The sequence below is a fragment of the Doryrhamphus excisus genome, linkage group LG18, assembly GCF_037039965.1.
Source record: "Doryrhamphus excisus strain RoL-2023G ecotype Guam linkage group LG18, RoL_Dexc_Guam_v1.1, whole genome shotgun sequence".
NCBI classification, from domain to species: domain Eukaryota; kingdom Metazoa; phylum Chordata; class Actinopteri; order Syngnathiformes; family Syngnathidae; genus Doryrhamphus; species Doryrhamphus excisus.
The window spans coordinates 9,799,219-9,822,086 of NC_136374.1; the positions used below are offsets into that span (position 1 = coordinate 9,799,219).

General features: G+C 39.3%; 1 protein-coding gene across 3 annotated transcripts in view; it reads right to left on the reverse strand.

Annotated features, from left to right (window-relative positions):
• kcnab2a (potassium voltage-gated channel subfamily A regulatory beta subunit 2a) overlaps positions 1-22,868 on the reverse strand; it is a 74,698-nt gene that overhangs the window by 29,394 nt on the left and 22,436 nt on the right. For 2 of the 3 annotated variants that reach the window (XM_058054286.2, XM_058054287.2), the window contains exons 2-3: positions 21,183-21,355; positions 20,171-20,212 (exon numbers count right to left, since the gene is read on the reverse strand). In XM_058054286.2, coding sequence (XP_057910269.1) covers positions 20,171-20,212; positions 21,183-21,259 — 119 coding nt within the window. In that variant the 5' untranslated portion in view covers positions 21,260-21,355. The remainder of the gene's footprint in view (positions 1-20,170; positions 20,213-21,182; positions 21,356-22,868) is intronic. The other variant, XM_058054288.2, reaches the window with a different exon arrangement.

Here is a 22,868-nt window from a genome sequence, read left to right on the forward strand (position 1 = left end):
TATCTGTAACAATACACGCCCAAAGGAGTGTGATGGACATAAATGAGTTTGACCGAGGTCATTGCATGTTAGCAAAACTAGTACACACAAATTGTTGTTCTGTGCTCGGAAAACAAAATTATGTTTTTTTAAACACTATTAGACCCTTAAAGTCAATGAAGCAATTAGAGTGGATTTCCAGCTCGTCCATGTCTACTATTTAAACAGGCCCTATCTGCTTATTTAAGGGCATTTTAAAATTAATATAGTATGTTTTTTTTTTAATACCATACTGAATAAATGTCAACGTTGTGCCAAAAGTAAATCTGCATTCGTCTGATCATGGCTGAAACTCTTGGATTTGGTGGCCTCTTCTACTGACCATGTGATTGCTCAGGGGTGGAGGGTCGACTCCAGCCCAAAACTTCCTAAAGTTGAGATTTGAGAAATTGACAAGATCTCATTTATCCACCGAAACCTTAAACAGGATGTGGTGTTACTTGGAAGAAGGTAATAATTCGAAAGTTGGAGAGAGCAGTTATATCTTAAATTTGAAAATTCTAATATAACGAGTACATTTTTGAATTGTAATAATGCTATGGAGTGCATGAGAAAGTGACAAAAAATGTTGCTCTCTTTGATCACATGGTTATTAACAGTTACATTGCAACACAACAGAGTTTCACACAAACGGCTGAGTGACACATCAAGACATTTCAAAGTGCATGCAGAGGTAGATAAACTGCTGAAAGGCAACTCATGGAACTCCAACTACAGCTACTGTAATCTTAATAGGATTGGAGTTAATTAAAAAAAAATACACAAGGAAGCTGTCTACAGCCACTGCTATTGATGCCAAGATATATATATATATTTTTTTTTAACCCATCATTACAGTAATTACAGCTAATTACAGTACCAATTACAGACCAAATACCCAACGCCTACAGGATATTCTGCAGTTAACTGTCATTAATTGGAAAATTACCTGTATATTTTTTGTAGGATTCCTGCAACCTTAATTTACATTCTTCTCCAGTGGAAAACTGGGTCCATTGTATTGTATATAAAAACGTTGTATGTATGTAATGAAGCTCACCTAATCTATACTGTTGCAACTAAAAGAGAGTATACATTGATCTGAAACACAATAGGAGCATTCCTCAGCAAACAGGCCATATTAAATGGCTGGAATATGACAATGGTCTGGAGCTGAAAGTAAACACCAGCGTAATTGGGAGCGAAGCAACAGAGCCTGCAGATTGAAGCGCTGGCAGACGAACTGTGCGTACGTTCCCAGTAATCTAATACCGACGCTTATCTGACCAGACCAGCTATAGCGTGGCGAGCAGATAATTAAACGAGATGCCATCGAGAGCAGATATGGCGAGTGAAGCACTCACAGAGGCCACCTCCGTCAATGGAATCCTGCAGACAGGCTGTTGCTAACTGACAGCTCTATTCTAGGAACTATGACCTTTTGGGTCTCTGAGACTTAAATAGAAGCTGCAGGGTCTGTGGGCTTTAATTCGATTGGAATCAGATTTAAACTGAACACATCATACTTTAGAAAGACGATAGTTCCACCACTCTGATCGTAAGATCGTAAGAGTGAATGCGTGGTAGCCATTATGAATGTCTGATCCAACAGCAAAAACATCAACATGCAAGATACACAATGGTAAACACATCTGTAAATGATGTTCCTTCTTAACTTTATTGTGCATGGCCCGATATTCGTTATTGTGTTGAATGACCTCGTCACAATGGTGGTGGAAACATGATGCCAACGTTCCATTCCACTCAGCTCCAGGGTCCCCAAGAGTCATTACATGTGGGGACATAGCTTGTAGCATAGCTTTAGCAAAGCCCCTTGGCTTCAAGACGGTCACCAACCTATGGCTTACGTATATGAAAGGGACTGAATGAAGCTAGTTCTTCCAGTGTGGACCTCCATAGTGGGCTTTTCCAGGCAGCCCCATTTATGAAGCTTTTTCTGCCCTAAGTCTTTCTTAAACTTGGTTAATTTAAGCTGGGATAGGCTCCAGCACACGTGCAACCCGAATGAGGCTACAAAATGGATAGATGACATTTGATGTATGTCTTTTTAATAGTTATCCTATGAGATTGGATGTTTCAAGAGGGACATTTTGAGTGTAACACAGTGCAAGAACACCTACGTGCTGCAGAAGTTCTAAATACGATTAAAGTGAGAAAAAAAATATAGCTCTAACTGTCCACTCTTAATGATTATGTATAAAGGGCGAAACAAATATATGTGATTGTGGAAAGTTTATTATGTAGAATATAATGTAATGCCTTTTATTGTAATGATACATGGACAATGAGATTTAATGCAGGTCATTCTCTGTGGAAATAAAAAGTTCAGTATACTTTCTTTGCTGAGGGAGCAATGATTTTCTGTGCTGCTTTTACCACGCTGTAGATTTCTAAAAAAAAAAAAAAAACAATTTATGAATTGAAATGATTGTATACAGATATAAATGGACTAGAAGTAGGCAGGGTTTTTTGTTTGTGAACTTTTTGGGCAAATGACTGTTGTTAATGTGATCTATTATTTTGTTTTGCTCTTTAGAACACTCCAGGAGTCAATTTGAAGGACAACATGCCAACATGATATAGATAATAAACAGGTATATACAGTGTGTAGGATCAAGAGTAATTGCTTGCTGTCATTCATTTCTTCTCCCTTAATGCAAAGACACAGGAAGATAATCTGCTATTCTAATTTGCAGGAGGTACAGCGGTCATGCAGTACCCAGAGGGTTCTCGGTTCAAATCCTGCTTTCACCATCCCAGGCACTGCCTTTGTGTCCTTGGGAAAGACACCCACAATGCCCCTAGGGTCGCCCACACATGGATGCTTCACTGACCAACATGCTGACCTATGACCGGAATTTGGTCCCTGGATAGCACGCTAGCACGATGGCTGCCCACTGCTCCTCAGGAGAATGGCTTTAGTGCACGCACATTTTGTTGTAAAATGTACATGTGCCAAAATAAACAGCTTTCGTTTTGAAAATCGAATCTTAAAGTACAAGCATTTAGAAGAGGTACTGTATTAGAAGCGTGTTAAATAAATTAAATTTATAATATTATGATAAAAAAGTCTGGAAATATTATGAGACAAAGACATAATATTCCGACATAAAAATGTGTGAGAATAAAGCAAAAAACTAAACGGCAATGATGGAAAAAAGTAGCAAAAAAGCATAATATAACACAAAAAATCATTCATAATGATAATATGCTTGTCACTGATAGTCCAAAGTCCAAAGTGCATCCTTTGATCTTTCATATATGGCGCTCAGTTTGGACACCTCTGGTCTAAAAGGAGTCACGGCCAACTGTGAGCTTACAACTGAGATACAGTACATACCAACCTGGAATAAAATGCTATTCTGTTCAGTATGGTTGTTACTACTAAATATTGAATGTGAAAATTGACATCCAGTCATTTTTAAACCCTATAAGTCCTTTGTTGACCCTTTATTTATCTGCATCTGAAAATCTGCACATTTATCGACCGGAGGCGCAATGGAGGATGGACTAATCGATACAGGCATACATCATCTGGTCGAGCAAGTGATCCATCACCTAAATGAATCAACAGAACAACCATTTTTCATTGACTGGGTTCCTTTGGGGGGTTTTATTCAGCTGGCTGACTCTCACCAGACGATGCAAATACACCATTTCCATCACACGTCATTCTAATAGTCATAAACTCCTGGCCTCCATGAGAACGCCCCCCCCCCCCCCCCAAAAAAAACGGCAAATACAAATAAAAAATGTGCAAATACTCAATGTAATGAACCCTTTTCATCACATTTACTGACCGTTAAATAATCACCTAAAACAAATGGCAGCTACTAGCATGCATAAGGATGTACACCAGGGGTCTCAAACACGCGGCCCACGAGCCAAATGTGGCCCGCAGGACACTAGTTTGAGGCCCCCGCCTTGATATGAAAGTTTAATGTTAGTGCGGCCCCACGCAAGTTTGATATGGATGCTGTATGGTATCATGTACCCAGAAAAAATTATTACGTTTGATTAATGTTCATGTTAAAGGTTAAATAACTGTTAATAGTTATCCTCCCTATCCGTGTGGAAGTGGTACGTTTTTGGCTATTTAAGTTTAAAGGAAATAACTTGAAGGCTACCGTTTAGGTCGCTAGCTCTCTAGTTTGCGAGTTAGCATGTGTCTCAAGACACTGCAGTTGCGCAATATGTTGTAAATAAAATGTGACTATAGTCGTGTTTTGTCATGTCTACAGGGCTCTAATAATGCTTTGTTAATTTTAATCTGAAAAAAATAATTAGTCTACCCACCAACTATATGTGGTTTTATTATTATTATTATAAGTTTTTATTATTTGCCGTATTATTATTATTATTATATTTATTTAGTAATGATTGATTGATTTTCTCTATTCTTGATTTTTTTAAATTTATTTTTCATCTTATTTTGTGCAGAAAAATAAAAATTAAGATATTTGAGAACAGTGGAATGTTTTATCAGAGCTTTTATTGTAGAAAATCGGAACCAAAGCACTGAAAAAGTTTGTATATTTTTCTGTTTTTAATAAATGCGTTTTTTTGGAAAACCTGATGCGGCCCAGCCTTGCCCAGACCCTAGCTCCAGTGGCCCCCAGGTAAATTGAGTTTGAGACCCCTGATGTACACCAACAACTGTCCAGGAAAATATTTTTTTTTTTAATCAACAGTACAGCAAGTGTAACACACACTAGTTTCACACTAATAGCTGAGTGGGGCAAACATCATTTCAAAGCACATGCAGGGGTAGATGAAGCTCTTGGTTCAACTTATTTTTAGAACATGTTCCTCACGTGCTCACCTGACAATGTGTCACATGATATTTGTCTCATCAATGATACTCCGTAGAAAGGTCTCAGCGATCTATAAGGCTAAAGTAAATTAAATCAAGCAATCAATATATCATTGAGCTAGACCGCTCAATGGGCTGTACCCCAGTGTCCATAAAGGTATGCTCACTGTGGATTAGTGAGTGGAAAAACATGACTGACCCTGACCTCAAACAGGCATCAACCAGTAAACGTTAACCTTCAGACATTTTAGCACCTGTAGTTATTTTAGGGGCCACTGTGCTGAGCCAATGTCATATTCAGCACAAATGAAGTAATGCAGTATATGCATTTAATCTAGGAGCCAATGACTCTAGACTTCCTGTCTGGACAAAGAAGGATAGCAAAGCTCATATCAATGCACTGTGCTTGTACCAGACACTGGCTTTTACAGCCCTGTATCCGTGGATGTCCCAGATACGTTGGTCTACCAAACAAGCGTCATGTCTGGAAACATGACATTATCCGGAGGCACTCACGTTTTTTGCAGCATTTCATGTAAACCTCAAGATTCGCTGTCAATTAATACAATTAGTTGGCTGAAATCACTCATGTAATTCCTGCTGTCTGATATGAAAACCTTTTCGAAGCTCAAATTAAGTCTTTTTTCAGTATGATTTGCTTTTGCTACAAAATCCATAGTGTATTAGGAATAGAAAAATATTCAACCAAATGGTCCCAAATAGGATTAATTCATGGTTCCACTTCCATAATCAGGGCGGTATTACACACATTTTAATAAAACATACTGGTGCTAACACCACTGTTGGGAAATAATCTCAGTCTGAGTAATAAGATGCTTTGGGTTCAATTAGTAGAGAAGCGAAAACGTGGAATTAATTAATTTGTTGTCTCCAGAACTGTAAACTGAATAGCTCGGGCAGTTATATATTATAAATGCAAAAACAACAGGGCGTTAATTGAAAGCAGGTGATAATTGGAAAGAGGTTATGTCTGAAATGCAAATGATTTGGAGTTCATAAGAAAACAGAAAGGAAACCGCAGGTATACACTCCTGTTCAACATTTTAAGACCAGTTGACAACGTGCAAGAATTTAAATTTCGTACCGTCATCTGTTTTTTTTGTGTTGGTTTCAAATGGAAAAACAAATAAACACATGATCCTCCCAACTCTACCCTGTCTTGTGCGGTGGCCAATCTTTGTCTGCTGGATTAAGTGCCTTGGTTTTCTGGTCATCTACAAAAATAAAATCAGCTGAGCTCCTACAATCCCTTTCAGACAATCAAGTCAGGGAATGCAGCGCACTGATAGGCACCCATTTTATTCAACATGCGGGGGAGGAAGAAAAGGGAAAGGCTGTATGTGTAGACACATACATTTCTGAGATCACGACTACAGTTACACTGTGGACTGGACTGGACTGGACTAGAGTAGGAATGCCTTGAGGACTATAATATTTTGAGTCAAACGACTGTTAACAATTGGTAGTACTGCTGTACTACAGCAAATCCCTTGGAAAAAACACAAGCATCCCAACAACATAGTCAAATAGTGAGTCCAGCCTCATTTGGTACAGCGACACTTTGACAAATGTTTAATGAGGTCACTGGAGACTGTCCTAGACTTAGGAGGTACAAGTGACCCCTTCCCGACTGCACTACCCATACAAGCGGCAAAGCAGTACAGTGGCAGCGAGGAGAGAGCGAGGATGGCCACTTTAATTGACAGAGCGTTAGCAGCCACTCTTGACCACGGAGGGAATACTGTCACGAGTAGTCAGCACAACAGCAACATTATCTCTAAAAATAGGCACCGGCTCTTTGAATCAGTTTTACACTGCAAGACTGGGACCAATGCAAAGAGCACTCTGGGCAGCATAACAGAAAAGGGGGAGAAAAGTTGACATTTGGAGCTGTAATGTTTATCATGCGTTTTGCTGCCTTTTGGGCAAGGTGTAAAGTTGCTTACAAAGCTTCCTAAAAAGAATGTACTATTATCACAACATGATTGGCCTTAAGTATTGGATGGTGCTTATTATACCGTATTTTCTGAACTATAAGTCGCACAAGGCCAAAAATGCATAATTAGGTAGAAAAAAAACCCATACATAAGTCACACTGGAATATAAGTCGCATTTTTTGTGGGTAATTTATTTTAACTACTTGACCAAAACAGACATTACGTCCTCTTGGAAGGCAAGTTCTAACAATAAAAGAATAGAGAACAGGCTGAATAGGTGTAAGATATGCTAACACAATGGTTATTCAGCTACACAACAAATAAACATGAACAGAAAAGGTCCAGGGTTTATGTAACATAAGCAGTTTTTTATTTATAAGTCGCAGGAACAGCCAACCTATGAAAAAAAGTGCGACTTATAGTCCGGAAAATACGGTAGTTTTAAATAAGTCATAGGTGCCACAATAGTGTATTGAAAGTGTATTTTCCAACATGTAGCCTTCATGCTGTAATTTAGATTTAGTTTAAATGTGCTTTAGTAAGCTCTTATGTGTCTGTAGCTTTACATCTTTACATAGGGGTGCCCTTGGGGGGTATTCTCTGCAAGAGGAAGAAGGTTTTTAATGCATTATAAAAAGGCAGAACTTCAAAAGAAACCATATGAGCATCTCTCATCTCAAAAGTGAGGAAAATACAGTATATTATAAACATTAAAATGATTAAAAACATCAATTTTGCATAAATTGTAGATGACAGTGTATCCCAGTGAGAATATTCCAATTGATGCTACAGCACAATATATAATAAAAATAGTACAAGAAAACAGTCAGGTTCCAATAATAAGAGCAGCAACAATTAACAGCAATTTAATTTATTGTTGTGCTTCCTTTTTTTAACCAAAAAATATCCATATGTCCATATGAAATCCTTGAGCTGCTTCACATAATACTCCCTCAGCCTATCTTCCATGTACAGTATGTGTGATTTAGCTCCTGCAAGCTTATCCAAGGGTACTGGGCCAGGACATCTTCTATGGCAGGAGGTGATTATTAGTGCAAGTGCATTCCCTGGATTACGGCTGTATCATGTGTGCCTGTCTTCCAGCTGTCCAATTGAGGTTTAGGTTATACTTTCTGAGAGTTTCATTTTCAAGGGCATTAGTCAGGATTTGACAAAACCCAGTTCGATAGAACCAGCTGAGGTGGTGGTGGGGGTATGCAGTAACCCCTGTGTGTTGAGAGTTAAGGGAAAGTGATGTGACGTGACAGCATTGATTGACAGATGTGCTAATGTATCCCGAGGTGGCTGCTTAAGCATTTCTAATATCTGACACGGCCATCCATCAGTGCAGTCAAGCAAAACGCTAATTTTTCTCGACATTTACTTGTGTATTTTTCACTATAGCCAGATCTGCTTAGCACACAGCAACATTATTCTCTGCCTGGGGGAAGGAGACGTCTTAAATGTTGACGGAAGTAGTGTTAGTTCCCATCAATGGGTCTGTGAAATCAATGTGCCTAGGAAAGATGTTCCGGTAATATTTTAAATCATCATTTCTGGGCATCATAATAGATGAAAAAATGAGCTGGAAACCTCATATTAAAAATATACAACACAAGGTGGCGAGAAAAATGTCAATATTGAACAAAGGAAAATTCGTTCTCGATCAAAAATCACTCCACACTTTTTATTGCTCTCTGGTTCTACCATATCTAACTTATTGTGTAAAGATATGGGGTAATAACTATAAAAGCAATCTTCACTCACTAAAATTACAAATATTAAAACTTGCCTATTTAGCCAAATTAATGCATAAAGCTACCAATAACCTATTACCAAAAAAGAAAGAAATATGATCTCAGGGAAGAATTAAATTTGAAATTAGGACTACGTTAAAAAGCCATAGCATTTCAGTATGTGGAATCAAACTACGGAACGTATTGAGTAAGGAACTCAAACAATGCACAAGGATGAGTGAATTGAAGAAACAATACAAGCAGTTGATGTTTGCTAAATATAAGGATGAAGAGTCATTATTATTATTTTGTTATTATATAATCACCATTTTGATGATTATATCAATAATCATCATTTATCATGCTTGGAAAAAAAATCACCTTTATGTCACTGTATGGTTACATTACCTTACATATACAGGAAGTTAATGTAATGATGTATTTCATTGTAACCTGATGCATGTTCAAATTAAATTTCCATTACCATTACAATATGAGCCAGTGGACATTTAGCCCTCAAGTCAATATGAGCAATGATTGTTGAATTGTTGCTCTAAAAAGGCTGAATGACCCATTTAACCGCAACTTAACAGTAATTCTGGGATCTCCGAAGAGAGACACGCAGGGCACATCTGTAAACAGCTGTCGCCTCGATTCATAACTCTCCAGAGACCACGTGAGATTTCCCTGCAGATGCATGAGCGGTGCTCAGGAGGACTTGTCTTTTCCACTGTCCCTGATGACACATCCAACAGAGCTGGCGAGCTAAGACATTCAAAAGAGGACAGGAAAGCCCTCCTCTTATGTAATGTAATTATGTAAGGCAAGTCGTGCCTTTTGGCCATGCAATATCATATACTGGATAGTCAAAAAATGTAACTAGAAGGACCATATAACTTTTTATAAATTTATAAATTCAATTTGGACTGCTCACTTGCAGTCTTCCTCGGGTATAAAAAAAAATAACTCTGCTCTGATAAAAAAAAAAAAAAGTCCAGAACTTCATGTTCTGTTGTTAAATAAGGCTTAAAAGCATGGAATAATGCCAGAAATTACTTATGACACAAACCCAAATGCTCCGTTTTACTCATCCACGCACAACAATGAGTCAGAGTTATTGAAAATCTCAATTCTGCACGGAGTTTTGTATTGTGGTAATTATGCAAATTAGATTACAACATCATCTACAGCCCCGTCCACACTGGAACATTCCTTTTTTGGGAAAAAAGTTGCATCCAGACAGGAAAGCATTACTCCCGTGTGGATGCAGGAGTGGGAATCCCAGCATACCTGACGGTGCAGTACGATACATGATGCATGGCTCATGATAACCATAAAATTTCCATATGGTGATAGAATGAACCAAAATAATTAATAATTTCATATCTGTATTTTGCTGCATTCAGCTGTTATAGTCTCCAATTTAACCATGACCATCATAAAGATAATCCATATAGAAAATGGGTGAAATTTGAACCCAATACTGAATTATACTGTTTTAGTGCAACGTAAGTGTAAACAACATTGTAGTTTAGGTGTCTGACAAACAGTCAAGCTATTTTAAACTCAATCTGAAAACACAACATTGTATGTCTCTCAAGTAGTTTTAGTAGTGATGATTTCACTAGAATAAAGTTTAACAGTACGACAACGCAAAACGTAAACAAAACTAATTGAAAGACAACACTAAGCATTTGAATAGAAAAATTAATATTTCTCTGACTACACAGTTTTCTCCGTCAACGTGGTGACGAATGAGGCGGTTGTGCATGCCTGTCATGGTGCCTGTGTTTTCGTCAGACACATCTTCCATACTGCAAAGTCCTTATATCCAGCGTTGTCTCATCCATGCTATTAAAGCCAAAGAGAGTCCACACTTTTGATTTGAACTATGCTGGCATATCTTGCCATTCTTTGCCAGTGTATTACGCGCCATTTGTTTATTTTTTCTTCTCCTGTCATTTCAACTCTTCTGTGGTTTCTGCCCAATTTTCTGCTGCCGTCGCGAACAGCTCCTCCTAGATGACATGTAAGAGGCTCACTCGACTCACTGAGAAGGAACAGAGTGATACATGTTTATAGAGGCTATGTTTTAAAAGTAATAATTAAAAACAGTACACGGCGAAAGGTATTGAGAATCTACGTATGTCACAATAATTCAATATATCGATATTTTGTCACAACCATAAACTGGAATGATGCTGGATCCCAGCATGCACTGTGGTACTTGGTTTGTAAAATGTTGCTGAAGTTATGAGTTTAGAGTTAAATATTCACCATAGTAGTTTTCTTACATGTAGTTACATGTTGTGCTGTCATTTTTGTGTGTGCTTTCACCGCAATTCCATCTATTGACCCCCCTGTTCATCTCTGTATGTGACAAGCTTACTATTAGTTAGTTCAAAATGGATCCGCTCATACCTCCTGGGTCGCATTTACATTTACTCCTGGGTCGCATTTTGAGATCCCTGCTTTAGAAGTCTCATCAGATTTAATTCTGAATATTTTGCACTCACAATTGTAAAAGTTTTCATTGTGCTACTTTATATGTGTGGTGGTAGCAAGGCGACAGTATGAAACAAATAAACATGCCGCACAGTGACCAAGCGTTGCATAACAAGGTGCGATTAAAGCAAACACGACATGATCACACAGGGACAGGGGAGCTGAACAACCTGTCCTGTTTGCTGTATAGTCCTCCAGCCTGTCTTGGCACATCTGTCATACTAAAGCGAACCTGCTCATTATGTTTGTTACTTGGCAGAAATGCTCCCGACAGCAAAATGTCTATTGCAATGATAAATACAATGTGGACACAATGGTGACTAAACCACTGTCAACTGTCAACAACCAAAAAAATCATTCATTTAAAAACGAGTGATAAATCAACTTGGAGGCAGAAAAAATATATTTACATGAGCTTTAAAAGACACATTAACACATTATATGTTAATTTATGAATAGGTAATAATGTCATAGCTAAATCTGAAGACTTGTCTTACAAGAAATGTGTGGATGATGGAGCAGGATATGATGCAGATGTGCTAACTTGTCAAAGAATTTTGCATTACAAAAATACTTCAATCTGTCATATATACAAGAAAAAGAAAAAACGAAAAATAATCCACAACAATTCCCACTTCTTGTGCCAACAAAGAAGTCACACTAAAGGATTTTGACAAGCTGTCAGAATAATCCAGCCAGAAAAAGCTCAAAGGGGAACCCGAGCAGACTCTTAACACCCAAACATCATCTCCCACTTGTGTGATGTTTCCATTATTGTAGAGATGACCTATGATGCTCTTTGCACTTTTCTGACCTATAAATGTTGTTAGAATGTTGTATTCTCATGTCATATGACACCAAAGTTTCAGATAATAAAGTTTGCTCATTTGGAAGTGAGCATGACAGACGTTTCGGATGGCTCAAAATGCTCGGTTTCAGAAGGCGTGGTAAAACTGCTCTTTTGTGATGTCACAAAGGAGCAGACTTCCTTATATGGGCATGGCTCGAAGCCAGATAAGCTCTGCTCCTCTGTTTACGTTGGTCGCAATGGCTCATACGGGAAAACCACTTTGTTTACAATTCCGAAAGACACCAACATCAGGCACAAGTCGTTGGAGTTCCTGATTCCCAACTAGCAAAAGAAATGCATGTTAATCTGTCTTCCAACATTACTTGGTCATTTCAAAGAGTCAGAAAAGCAAGCAACAATTTATCAGTGTCCTAACAGTGTTTATTTTGTGTAAGTCATGGAGCAAAAGTGCTTGTCTGTGTAGCATTATAGAGGGCAGGGAGTGGGGTTGCTAACAGCCTGTTCCCGCCACAACTAGTGGCTCTACCAGAAAAAAACACAATCTCAAGTAACTTACCATTGAGAGATGTCTTGAAGTAACCTCTTTTCTTGAGAAACATGGGACTGTCCAGTCTCTACCTCTCGATCGAGGTTTATTATCAACTCCGATACCGTTTATCAACCCCTATAAAGTTGCGTTTGCAGTTACTGGGACAAACTGAAGTCCTTTTCAGCACTTGGGAGTGTGACCAACCACAGTGGAGTGGGCGTGCCTGGAGGCGGGTCGTGGGTGGAATATATTAAAACAGACTGTTTTTGCGGGAAGCAGGAAATCCAATGAAATACAGATGGATAGGTGCAGATTCTGGAAGAACTACAAAGCATTCTGTGCTGGTTATCGTGTGTAGCTGTTCGATAGTCGTCCACAACTCGGCCGGAAATGACCATAATAGGTCAGGGGGACAAACATAAATGAACAGGAGAATATGCACTGTCGAAGGAATGCTCAATTTGTCCTAAAAAGAGGGATAAGCTGAAGAAAAATGGCTTCAAAAGACATTATAGCACAGCGCTGTTGAGATTAACTAAGAAATATAAAATAATAATACTAATAAAAACGAATATGTCAGACAGGGTGTATATTACAATGTTAAAGTATAGCATTTGAGACAAAGATTAACGCAATGTCAGATGATAGTGGATAGTTCCACTGTCATGTAAACATTCTACTGTACTACCCTGGCCACACTGTACTGTTTACATTGAACTAATGAGCGATATGCTGTGTTCACCTTTCAGTGTGTAGTACATTATGTTTAAAAACCAGATAACCAGTGTCAGGCATTGACCCTGCTTTTTCCTAATTGAAAGTATATGCTGCCCTCTGGTGTCCAAACCTTAAAAATACATCCAGTCATCCGGCACAGTTCTATGGTACTTTCAAAAAAAATGTCACCATCACATCCGTAAACAACTTGCTGCCACATCCACATAGCAGCATCAATCAGAACATTCCCCAAGCGAGCTGGAAATAATTCACTGATTAGAGAGCAACAGTTACGGTAAAACATAGCTATACTGTATTATGCTCGTTGGTAAAACATAGCTATACTGTATTATGCTTGTATGAGCGTTCAATAGAGGGCTGGGGGGTTGGGGGTGGGGTTGTTAGGGTCATTACTGTGTCCATTAGTGTGAGTAGCGATGAAGATCTATACTTCCACAGCCACTCGCCATATAGCGTACACACAGGAGACACACTGCTTCCTGTCTGGCCCCCCACACGACTCAAATTGTCTGCTTATACCAATGAAGAGTGGATTATTTTACAAAGGGTAGTGTAGTTTTAACATTGCAATCCATACAATTGGAATATAAAGCAATGTAGTTCAAATACAACCACAAAAATACACATTGTTAAATGAAAATCGATTTTCTTTTTGTTTTTACAGTGTCAGATATGTTGATACAACCATCCTACACCTTCTGGTAGATTGTTCCAGATTTTGGCAGCATAAAACTGAAACCAATACCGGAGATTCTCAGAGATGGTTTATGTGGCTCTAATATGTCAGAGATGTACTTTGGTGTAAGACCGTGAAAAGACTGGACACAAGCACAGCTGTTTTAAAGTCGATTCTCTGAACGATGGAAAGCCAGTGCAGAGACCCAAGTACTGTGCTTTGTTCATGAACCAGTTTTCAAGTGGCAACAGCAGAAGGGCTGTGACCATGAGGTAGGTCTTTAGCTCCACAGAAACCACCGAAACTTATCGTCTCTGCGCATGGATACACATACTTATGCTAGTTCTGTCAATAACAGCAGCATAGATAGAGCAGTGACATTGTGAGCGATACACAGGAAGCAAACAATACATCATTAGGTAAACTTGCACAATCCAATGAGATCCAAAAGATGTGTTTATTATTTTCATGTTGTGTAGAACATGCCCTATATCTGATATGACTGCATTTACATTTACACTTTAATAAACACCACAAGTAAACAAGTACATGAGTGTCAATAATACAATAATACACTACAATTATCAATACTAAACAATACTAAACTACATAACTTGGAGTGCATGAAAAAGTGGAAACAAAAGCTTAGCATTTTTATTGCTCAATACTTTTGTTTTCATTTACTGCGGGTGTTTATGTATTTACCGTGGGTGTACAGTCATTGATGGACACATTTTAATTACGCCAGGCTCACAAAGCAGAAGGTATATGTAATCCACATTGGAAAGAGGCCTGATTCCTATCTCAGGATATCAAATTCCATGTGAGCCATATGCGCATTGTTCAGAGCAAAACATCCGAATAGTGTCACTTAAACCTTGCAGTTTAAATCCATCATTTCACACTGTTGTGTAGCTAAAAACTACAGACGGAGTTAGTGAAAGTCGACCGTTGTTATCATTGTATTATGTAGCTCATTAGATTGTGTCCCTAAGGTTGTGGGCGGTGAGTGTACAATGTGTAAATGATTCATAACAGTCCCACCAACATAACACTGCGTATAGTTTTAAAAACATGAAAGCTAAACCAATTTCAATAATTGGAGAAGTCAAACATGGCTGCCCTCGAGACAGACGTGACAGCTGAGCTTCATACAAAGGCAACATGCTAACTCACCAGCTGCTGTGACATACAAGACTCAAGCACCACTCAAGTCCACTCAAACATGGCAATGGCCGTCTGCCATACGTACACCCTGGTCACTGATCTCTGTCAACAACAGATGGTATGGTATTCTCGTATACCTGGGGCTTTTAAACCACAGAGGACTTCATTTGGACTTCATAAGAAAGTGAAAACAACTTGGTCATTTATGAACAAGTATATGACACAACAAAAGCAACAGAACCAATGTTGTAATAGTCGTAAGGAGCTGCTCAGTCAGCCTTGTAATTGTACAGTATGGCAAGTATACTATGCATGACTTTTCACACAGCTAAGTAGCACAACAGTCAAAACACACACGCAGAGGTAAATCAACCCAGTGCCAACAAATACTGCTACTGCTGTCTTGTGGTGTGAGGTAAAAATCAGGAGATTTCCTACAGCCACAGCTGTTAATGCCAATGTTTATTTGACTAATTTGAAACCTTGGTGGTTATTTGCTTTTGCAGACCATATGGTCTGGAGTACTCCAAAAAAAAACAGACTATCTTCACAACCTCTCTAGTAGTGGTTCAGGTACAGGTGCCAAAAAGCAACAATATGAGTTTTAGGACCACACGACTCACCTAGTTGATTCAAATATAAATATTTTATACTTTTGCATAAGCACAATCCAGAAGACAAAGTGACAAAGTAGAGAAAATTATTTCAATCAAAAACACTAGTAAACTCATGAAAAATTGCAGCCAATGTGCAGCCACATGCCTTTCTGCCCTTCTCCAACCACAAGCTTTGCTGGTCCTCAACGCCACTGTCTTACCTGTACTTCATCCCTGTCTGATAGGACACACACTCTTCCATGGCAAGGCCATTCATCTTCAGGAAGTCTTCCATGTTCTTAATCTGAGCAGCAATTCTTTGCTCCCGCAGTCTCTGTAGCTCAGCCTGGTCGGTGGGCCTGCTGGGGGGCTGGTTGAGCCCCTGGTCCGAGTGGTAGCGGTTGATCCCGCTCCGGATGCTCTCGCTGTACGTCATGGACAGCATCTTTCCGCTGCTGCTGCTGTTGCTCTTCCGAACACCACTGCTCGGCGCCGACGGTTTGGGGATCTGCAGGTTTTCGGGGGGACAGTGACTGGACTTGTGTGTGCCTGGGATCCCCTGGGAGCCGCCGGCATACCCTCCTGCAAACATGCCAGGCTCTTCCCTCCCACTTTTGTCTTTTTGATAACGTACAAAGAAGCAGCACAGATGGACCCAGAAGGCCACATCCACCTCCCTTAAATAGCACCTGATCCCATTCAAATGGATCTCTTCTGCTATGGGTCTATACAATGGCCATGCATCTTGCTGTAATCAGAGCCCAGAACCCCCACCCCCTTCGCTTTCTGGACAGGTGCATCACGGGCAGCGTGACACTGATAGGTAGCATTCAGGTAACTTGCCATAGATCAAGAAACAGGACACATGCTATCTGAGCCATTCAGTCATGCAACAGGCCATAAAGTGAAAAGAATCTGATTGTGAACTGGACAACAAACGGAGGTGGGGAGCCGACTGTTTGAAACATAGAATTTGCCAATATGCATTCACTATGGAGAAATACAGTATAGAAGAAGTGGTTAACTTCACTACACTACAAATACAAATGTTTAAAAATGAGATGCCTGAGAACCATCTAGTCATTACATCTTGGTGACTAAATTATTAGACTTGTGTGTTTCATTGTAATATTGGAGTATTTAACATCAAGTATTTAACACTTGTATGACAGTTGATGTTTAAATTATACGTATGGTAGCCACAGTTTGACTCTGGATCACAGAGTATAGTGAAACACTAAATAGATTGTGTTCTCAAACCACCATTAAACAACATACTTTATAATTTAATAATTCCTCTGTAATCCACAAACAGATGCCAAAATCTAACAATAGATAGGAAACTAGAAATCCAGTGAATAGACTGTAAACAGCTTTAATGAATATGTTTCATTGTCTTTCTATTACTGTCAATTGGTAAGTCACATTGTCACATTGCCAAGCCTGTGTAAGATACATTTGTATACGCTGTCATAACTATAATCATAGTGGAGACTATGATTCATGGAAAACAAATAAAGAATTATTTACAAATCTCAATTTTAAGCACTATTAAACAACTGTTTTAACTCTTTTCCCTAAGTACAATTACTCTTTGCTGTCCATATTTATAATTAATAACGAGTTTTGCTTCAGGGTTCAAACTAAGACACTTTAAAAGTCACTTACCTTAGACACAAACAAACTAGCTGAAAACTATCACAACAAAAGTGTAAAGTGATTGCTGAGACATGGAGACAAGGGGTACAATTTCAGACAATTCCTCAATGCAAATGAGGCATGTCCAAAACAAAGCCATGACCATAACCATGGAAGACCCAAGTGAAACAGCCAGAAATGCACCGTAGAACAGAAGTACACAAATGTACACATTTAACTTCCACAAAGTTGGTGCAAACTTAAAAAAAAGTGGGCTCCAAGCAAAGCATCATGCAACCTCCTAACCACATGACAAGTTCCTCCACCACCTCCCTGCTTCCTTCACACATGCTAAGGAACACACGTCATCTGTGGTCGTGTCTGCAAAGAGCTTTTCCCAAACTCACCCGATTTCTTGAGGGTCGGCTCATGAGCGAGATTGGAGGGTGCAAGTCAGCGCTTATAAAGCCACACTGCACTGCAGACTGATGAAGTGGGTCCACCCAAACTGGGAGTGTCTTACTTGGAAACAGTCTACGCCAATTAGTGAGTTGGGGAGTGCATCCCTTTTCCCCTTTCCTCTCCTCACCACCAGCACTTTGACCGCCATCTATCATATCACCACCAGCAACACCTCTCCTCATCCACCCCCCATCCCTGTGAGCTCTCGTGGAAGGAATCCATTTACGCCGTTTAGAAGCTCGTCTTGTTCATGCTAGTCTCAGCAAATAATATCAGCACTGAATTATTCACCAAAGCTTTTGCGCTAAAAGCCTCTGATTGTTGTTGAACAGGAAAGACTACTTAGAGCTGCACAATAATGAGCTACACGGGCTCGAGCGCGTCTTGAAAACAAACGCAAATGCCGTGCGGCCACCCAGTGTGCGCGTCTATGGACATGTAGAGAGACCAACAAACCACCAAGCAACCAGAAAACCACACTAGTTAAGCATTATGACTCTGCTCATGAGTCTGTTCGAATTTGACCAGTTCATATTTAGTGCCTTTATCTTTTTTTTATTTATTTTTCATCACCTATATTGAACAATGTCTTGACATTTACTATAACACACCTGAAACAATATGCAGGCACTCACAATGCACAAAAGCAACTTCTATAAGTTGGTATTCTCAGGGGATATTGGAAGTGTGTCTAGCCTTGATGCTGGAATTTAGACATTTTAAAGTACATTTTGTAGCCTTGTGTCTCTTGTGTCTGTAGCTTTAATGCAAATCAGCTGCCTATCTCCAACAGTGTATCACCAAGCAGCACTATTGTGAACTTTATCCACATTTTACAATAACACAAACTACAATTGTTCCTGCTTGCCTGAAGTTACAGTTTGTAGAACCTTTGCCATCTCTACAGAATAATGACAGTGCACTACTTTTATCGTGTACTTTTAACCGTTTACGTGTTTCAAGGGAGGTAAAGTGTTCAAAGACAGTTGTGCTGCACCTCAACGTTTATGCTAGGAAGTGGGGAGTCCAGAAGGCACCGCTGAGGAAATCTTTTTGAAGGACCTGTCACCGAAAATGATGCACTTCTGCTGCACAACGGCAGGCAGAATTAGTGGGAACCCACCCGTACCGCTGCTCTCCACTTCCTCACCTCGCGGATGTTGCACCTTTTTGTACACTTTTATGCTGTTCCTCACTTAAATATATACAATGTGTGATTGTCGTGAGGAGGGATTTTTCACCAAAATGTGGGCGCATTGTCCTGTGCAGGGTGGACGGAAAGATCTGTTGTGATACCACGTACAGTTGAATCCCTATAAACACACCACTGATGAATGATAATATAAGACGATCAATGAACAGATGTAATCTACAGTATAGTCATGGTGTAGAAGTTACACTTTTTCACATCTGATAGCAACTATGGTGCATTCAAGGACTGATCGCGATTCACAAAAAAACATTAGTGAATCATAAAGACATGAACATGTAAAAATTGTGTGTGTGTGGTGGTGGTGGGGGCTAACAGTGGTGCATGTATGCTGTACATTTTACCTGTATTATAACTTACATAGAAATTATTACCCACTTAGGTGAATGAGATGTGTTTTCTGTAGACAAAAAAAATTGTGCAGAAAAAATGTTTTAACTGACATTTTTCCAGATTTGTGTAGCCTATGCCAACGATGCACACACTTCACTTTGCATCTCACAGCCACTGCATTAAAACACACGCAGTTAAACATATGGAGGACTGTAGTGATCTACAACTTAATAGGTAATAAAATGAACAATAATAGCATAAGTCATTTAGGTTTTTTTTCATACTGACGATTGGTGTTTCTCCTTATATATTAAATAACAATGTTCAGGTTAATGTAAGGCATAGGACGTTAATTATGACACTGTAAGCACAACTCAAACACTGCGTTATCAGATTAAGCAAACATTAGCGTGTGAGAGCTATAGAAGCCTTATTGATCCGCCTCATGCAGACGAGCAGAGCAGCGAGTTTTACACTTAAAAGGACAGAAATGTGCAAGGCGCCAGCCAAGATAGAAATGGCATAGTGAGATCATTATGGGCGGCATCCATATCGTCTGCGCTTTTTATTACTTGGATCAGCAGAATAAAAAGACCATATAAACGTGGAGTAGCAAAAAGATCTAAAAGGAAAGCAATGAAGAGGCGGCAACTACCCTGATTTATAAGGGGTATTACGTAAACAAATATAAAATAAATAAATACTATGCACATGAAAGAAGAAATTGAATCTCAGTTCAAAGCTTAGGTCAGTTTGAAAGTATTACATCTTTCAGGAGCAACATCAGAGAAGAACAGAAGATGAATATGCTGTGTTTTTTTTTTATATTTTGCAGTGGTTAACTTCTTGTTACACTTATACAGTACACTCTTTCTATGCAAAATCCGTACAGAAGGACATCTGATACAGAAACGGCAGGGGTGAAAGTGAGAAAGGTGGATTCAGAGAAAGACAAATACCTGTAGAACTGCAACTGTCGTTTTGGGCTTCCATAACGAGCGCTGAAGGCATCAGGGAGGAGAAGAGCAGAAATCAGAGCTTTTGGTTAAAAAGTAAGCATGGAAGAAAGGAGGTTAGTAATGGCAACAGCACACGCATGTACCATGAGTCAATAGAGGAGGAAGCCAAGATATGATGACAGAACTTGACAGTTCCATGTGGAAATATATTTCATGTCGACAACTAACAAAAATCTAGAATGATAAAGTCTAAATGAAGATACAGCCAGATCTCCACACATCATCATTATCCACAGCAGATGGCGCCACTTGGTGGTTAAATATGAGAGTGCATGTTAATCCTCACAAATGCAGTATACTGACTCTATATAAACACAAACACAAACACAAACACACTTGGTCTCTGGATGCTTCTGTCGATAAAGTGCATTTATCGATTGGCTTGTCTTTGATTGTGACATTAAACCCAAAATCAACAATGACCAGACTTGGTTGTGTGTGTGTGTGATAGAAACATACAGTAGAACGTCATCCAGATGTTTGTGAAATTAACACAACAAATGTAATAGTACCTTATTGTGGTCTCTAAAAAACTACTTTGCCATATGCCAGTGCTTCTCAATTATTTTCCGTCATGCCCCCTCCAAAAGAAACCCCCCAATTTGAAATACGAGAGAAACAAAATGGAGAGCATGCAGCTGTATTCCATGTAGTCAATGTTGAGTACTATATATTTGTGCTGATTTGAAATGAAAGCATCCACCCTGACAGTTCTCGGCTCCCCTCAGGGGGGCCCGCCCCACTATTTGAGAAGCACTGCCGTATGCAGACCTCAATGGAAAAAGTGTAGACGTTTCTGCTTGTGTTCTTTGCTGCAAAGTGACAGAAATAGCATTATAGACGCAAAGCACACTGCACAAAAGTGTGCCTCTAGTTTGGGTCGGACCAGGGTACCAGACCCCAAGTGTGAATGCAGCCTGAGAGACCTGTCGCCTGTAAGGTGTGTCCTCACCTGTAGATCATTCCAGGTGAGCCAGTCTGTCGAAGGGAGAGGCGGGCGGGGGAGTCTGTGGTTGATTCAGGATACATGGAGGCAGGAGAAAGGGGAGTGAGGCCAGCCTGCCAGGGGAGGTGTTCTTTCACCGCAACCACAGGGGACAGTCAGTCTACTGCCGGTCTGGGGCTCTGCCAGGGAGAGAGAGAGCGGGAACAGCAGGGTCAAAGTCTTTCATCTCCAATTAAATGTAATCAGGCACAAAATCAAATGCAGTTTTTGGGGGGGAGAGGGTTGTTTTTTGAAGTCACACTTCAATGCACACATTACAATACATGGAGGGAAACACGGTTGATGTATCAGACCTATTATATAACACTTGGCCAAAAGAAAAACTGCTTTTTAATCAAGACGTGTATGTGTAAAGTCACAAAATTAAGAGAAAGGATGCAAAACCAAACCAATGATGTGACAAAGATTAGATACCATAGCATGTAGGTCTATGCCAATAACAAATGGTTTAGTTTGCATGCTAGGTTAATTAGCAACTCCAAATTATCCATAGGTATGAATGTGAGTGTGAATGGTTGTTTGTCTATATGTGCCCTGTGATTGGCTGGCGATCAGTCCAGGGTGTACCCCGGCTCTCGCCCGAAGACAGTTAGCATAGGCTCCAGCATGCCTGCAACCCTCGTAAGGATAAGGTATTTCTAACATGCTTAACAAAACGTTTATACGCGCATATTTCAATACATCTGAAAAGGAGTGGGAAGAAGAGCTTATTTAATCCTACTCCTTCTCTATATATATCCCAACAATTCCCGATTATAGTGTGTTCCACTATATCCCTTTTCTAGAGAATAGACGAGCATGAATACATAAGGGATAGATAGCTTATACAGTGATTTTTTCAAGTAAAAATGTGAAGAAATATATATTATTTTATATAATATTATATATTTTTTACATTCTTTAAACATATTCAAAATAATGAATAAATAAACCTTTGAAATGTGCATGAACCCATTCAGACTTAAGTACCTATTATTCTTACATATCAATATCATCAGTAGCTGACTTATGTTGACATTTATATGCAAGTTAAGAAGGTTTAAAAACAACATGTTCAGTTCATGATGATTAAACCTGCATAACCATCTCTCAAAATAAGCCATACAAAGTCAAATTGAAATGTAATATTTTAATAGTTCAGAGGTTTCGATACATGTTTACGCCACTAGATGGCGGACTTTCCTCACTTTGCAGCTCTCATATGAGCCACACAACCATAGAAGATTTGGCTTTTATGAAAGTATTTAACTATTTTAAGGCCTTTATAATCGAGTATACATGCATAATGTGCATATACAATAGATATTGCTTTAGAATTGCACAGCTTCTGTATGTATTAATAAACAAAACAAAAAGAGAATCACACATTTCACTTCATTTGGATCCTTCTCTATTATTGTGTGGTTGCTTTGTATGGTTGCTTTGTGCAGATGTGTGCATAAGAGAGCTAAATCCACTGTTTTTGGATGCCACAATTCTATAAATAATTCAAAGTGTCAGCCCTAGAAGCAGGTCACTGCTGGTGAGAGGGAGACTGTCTGCTTGCTTGGGTGCTGAATAACGCGGTGTAACATTCCTCATCACATACTAGAATAAGAATAGGGAAAGTGCCCCTGCTGACATTTAAAGTTT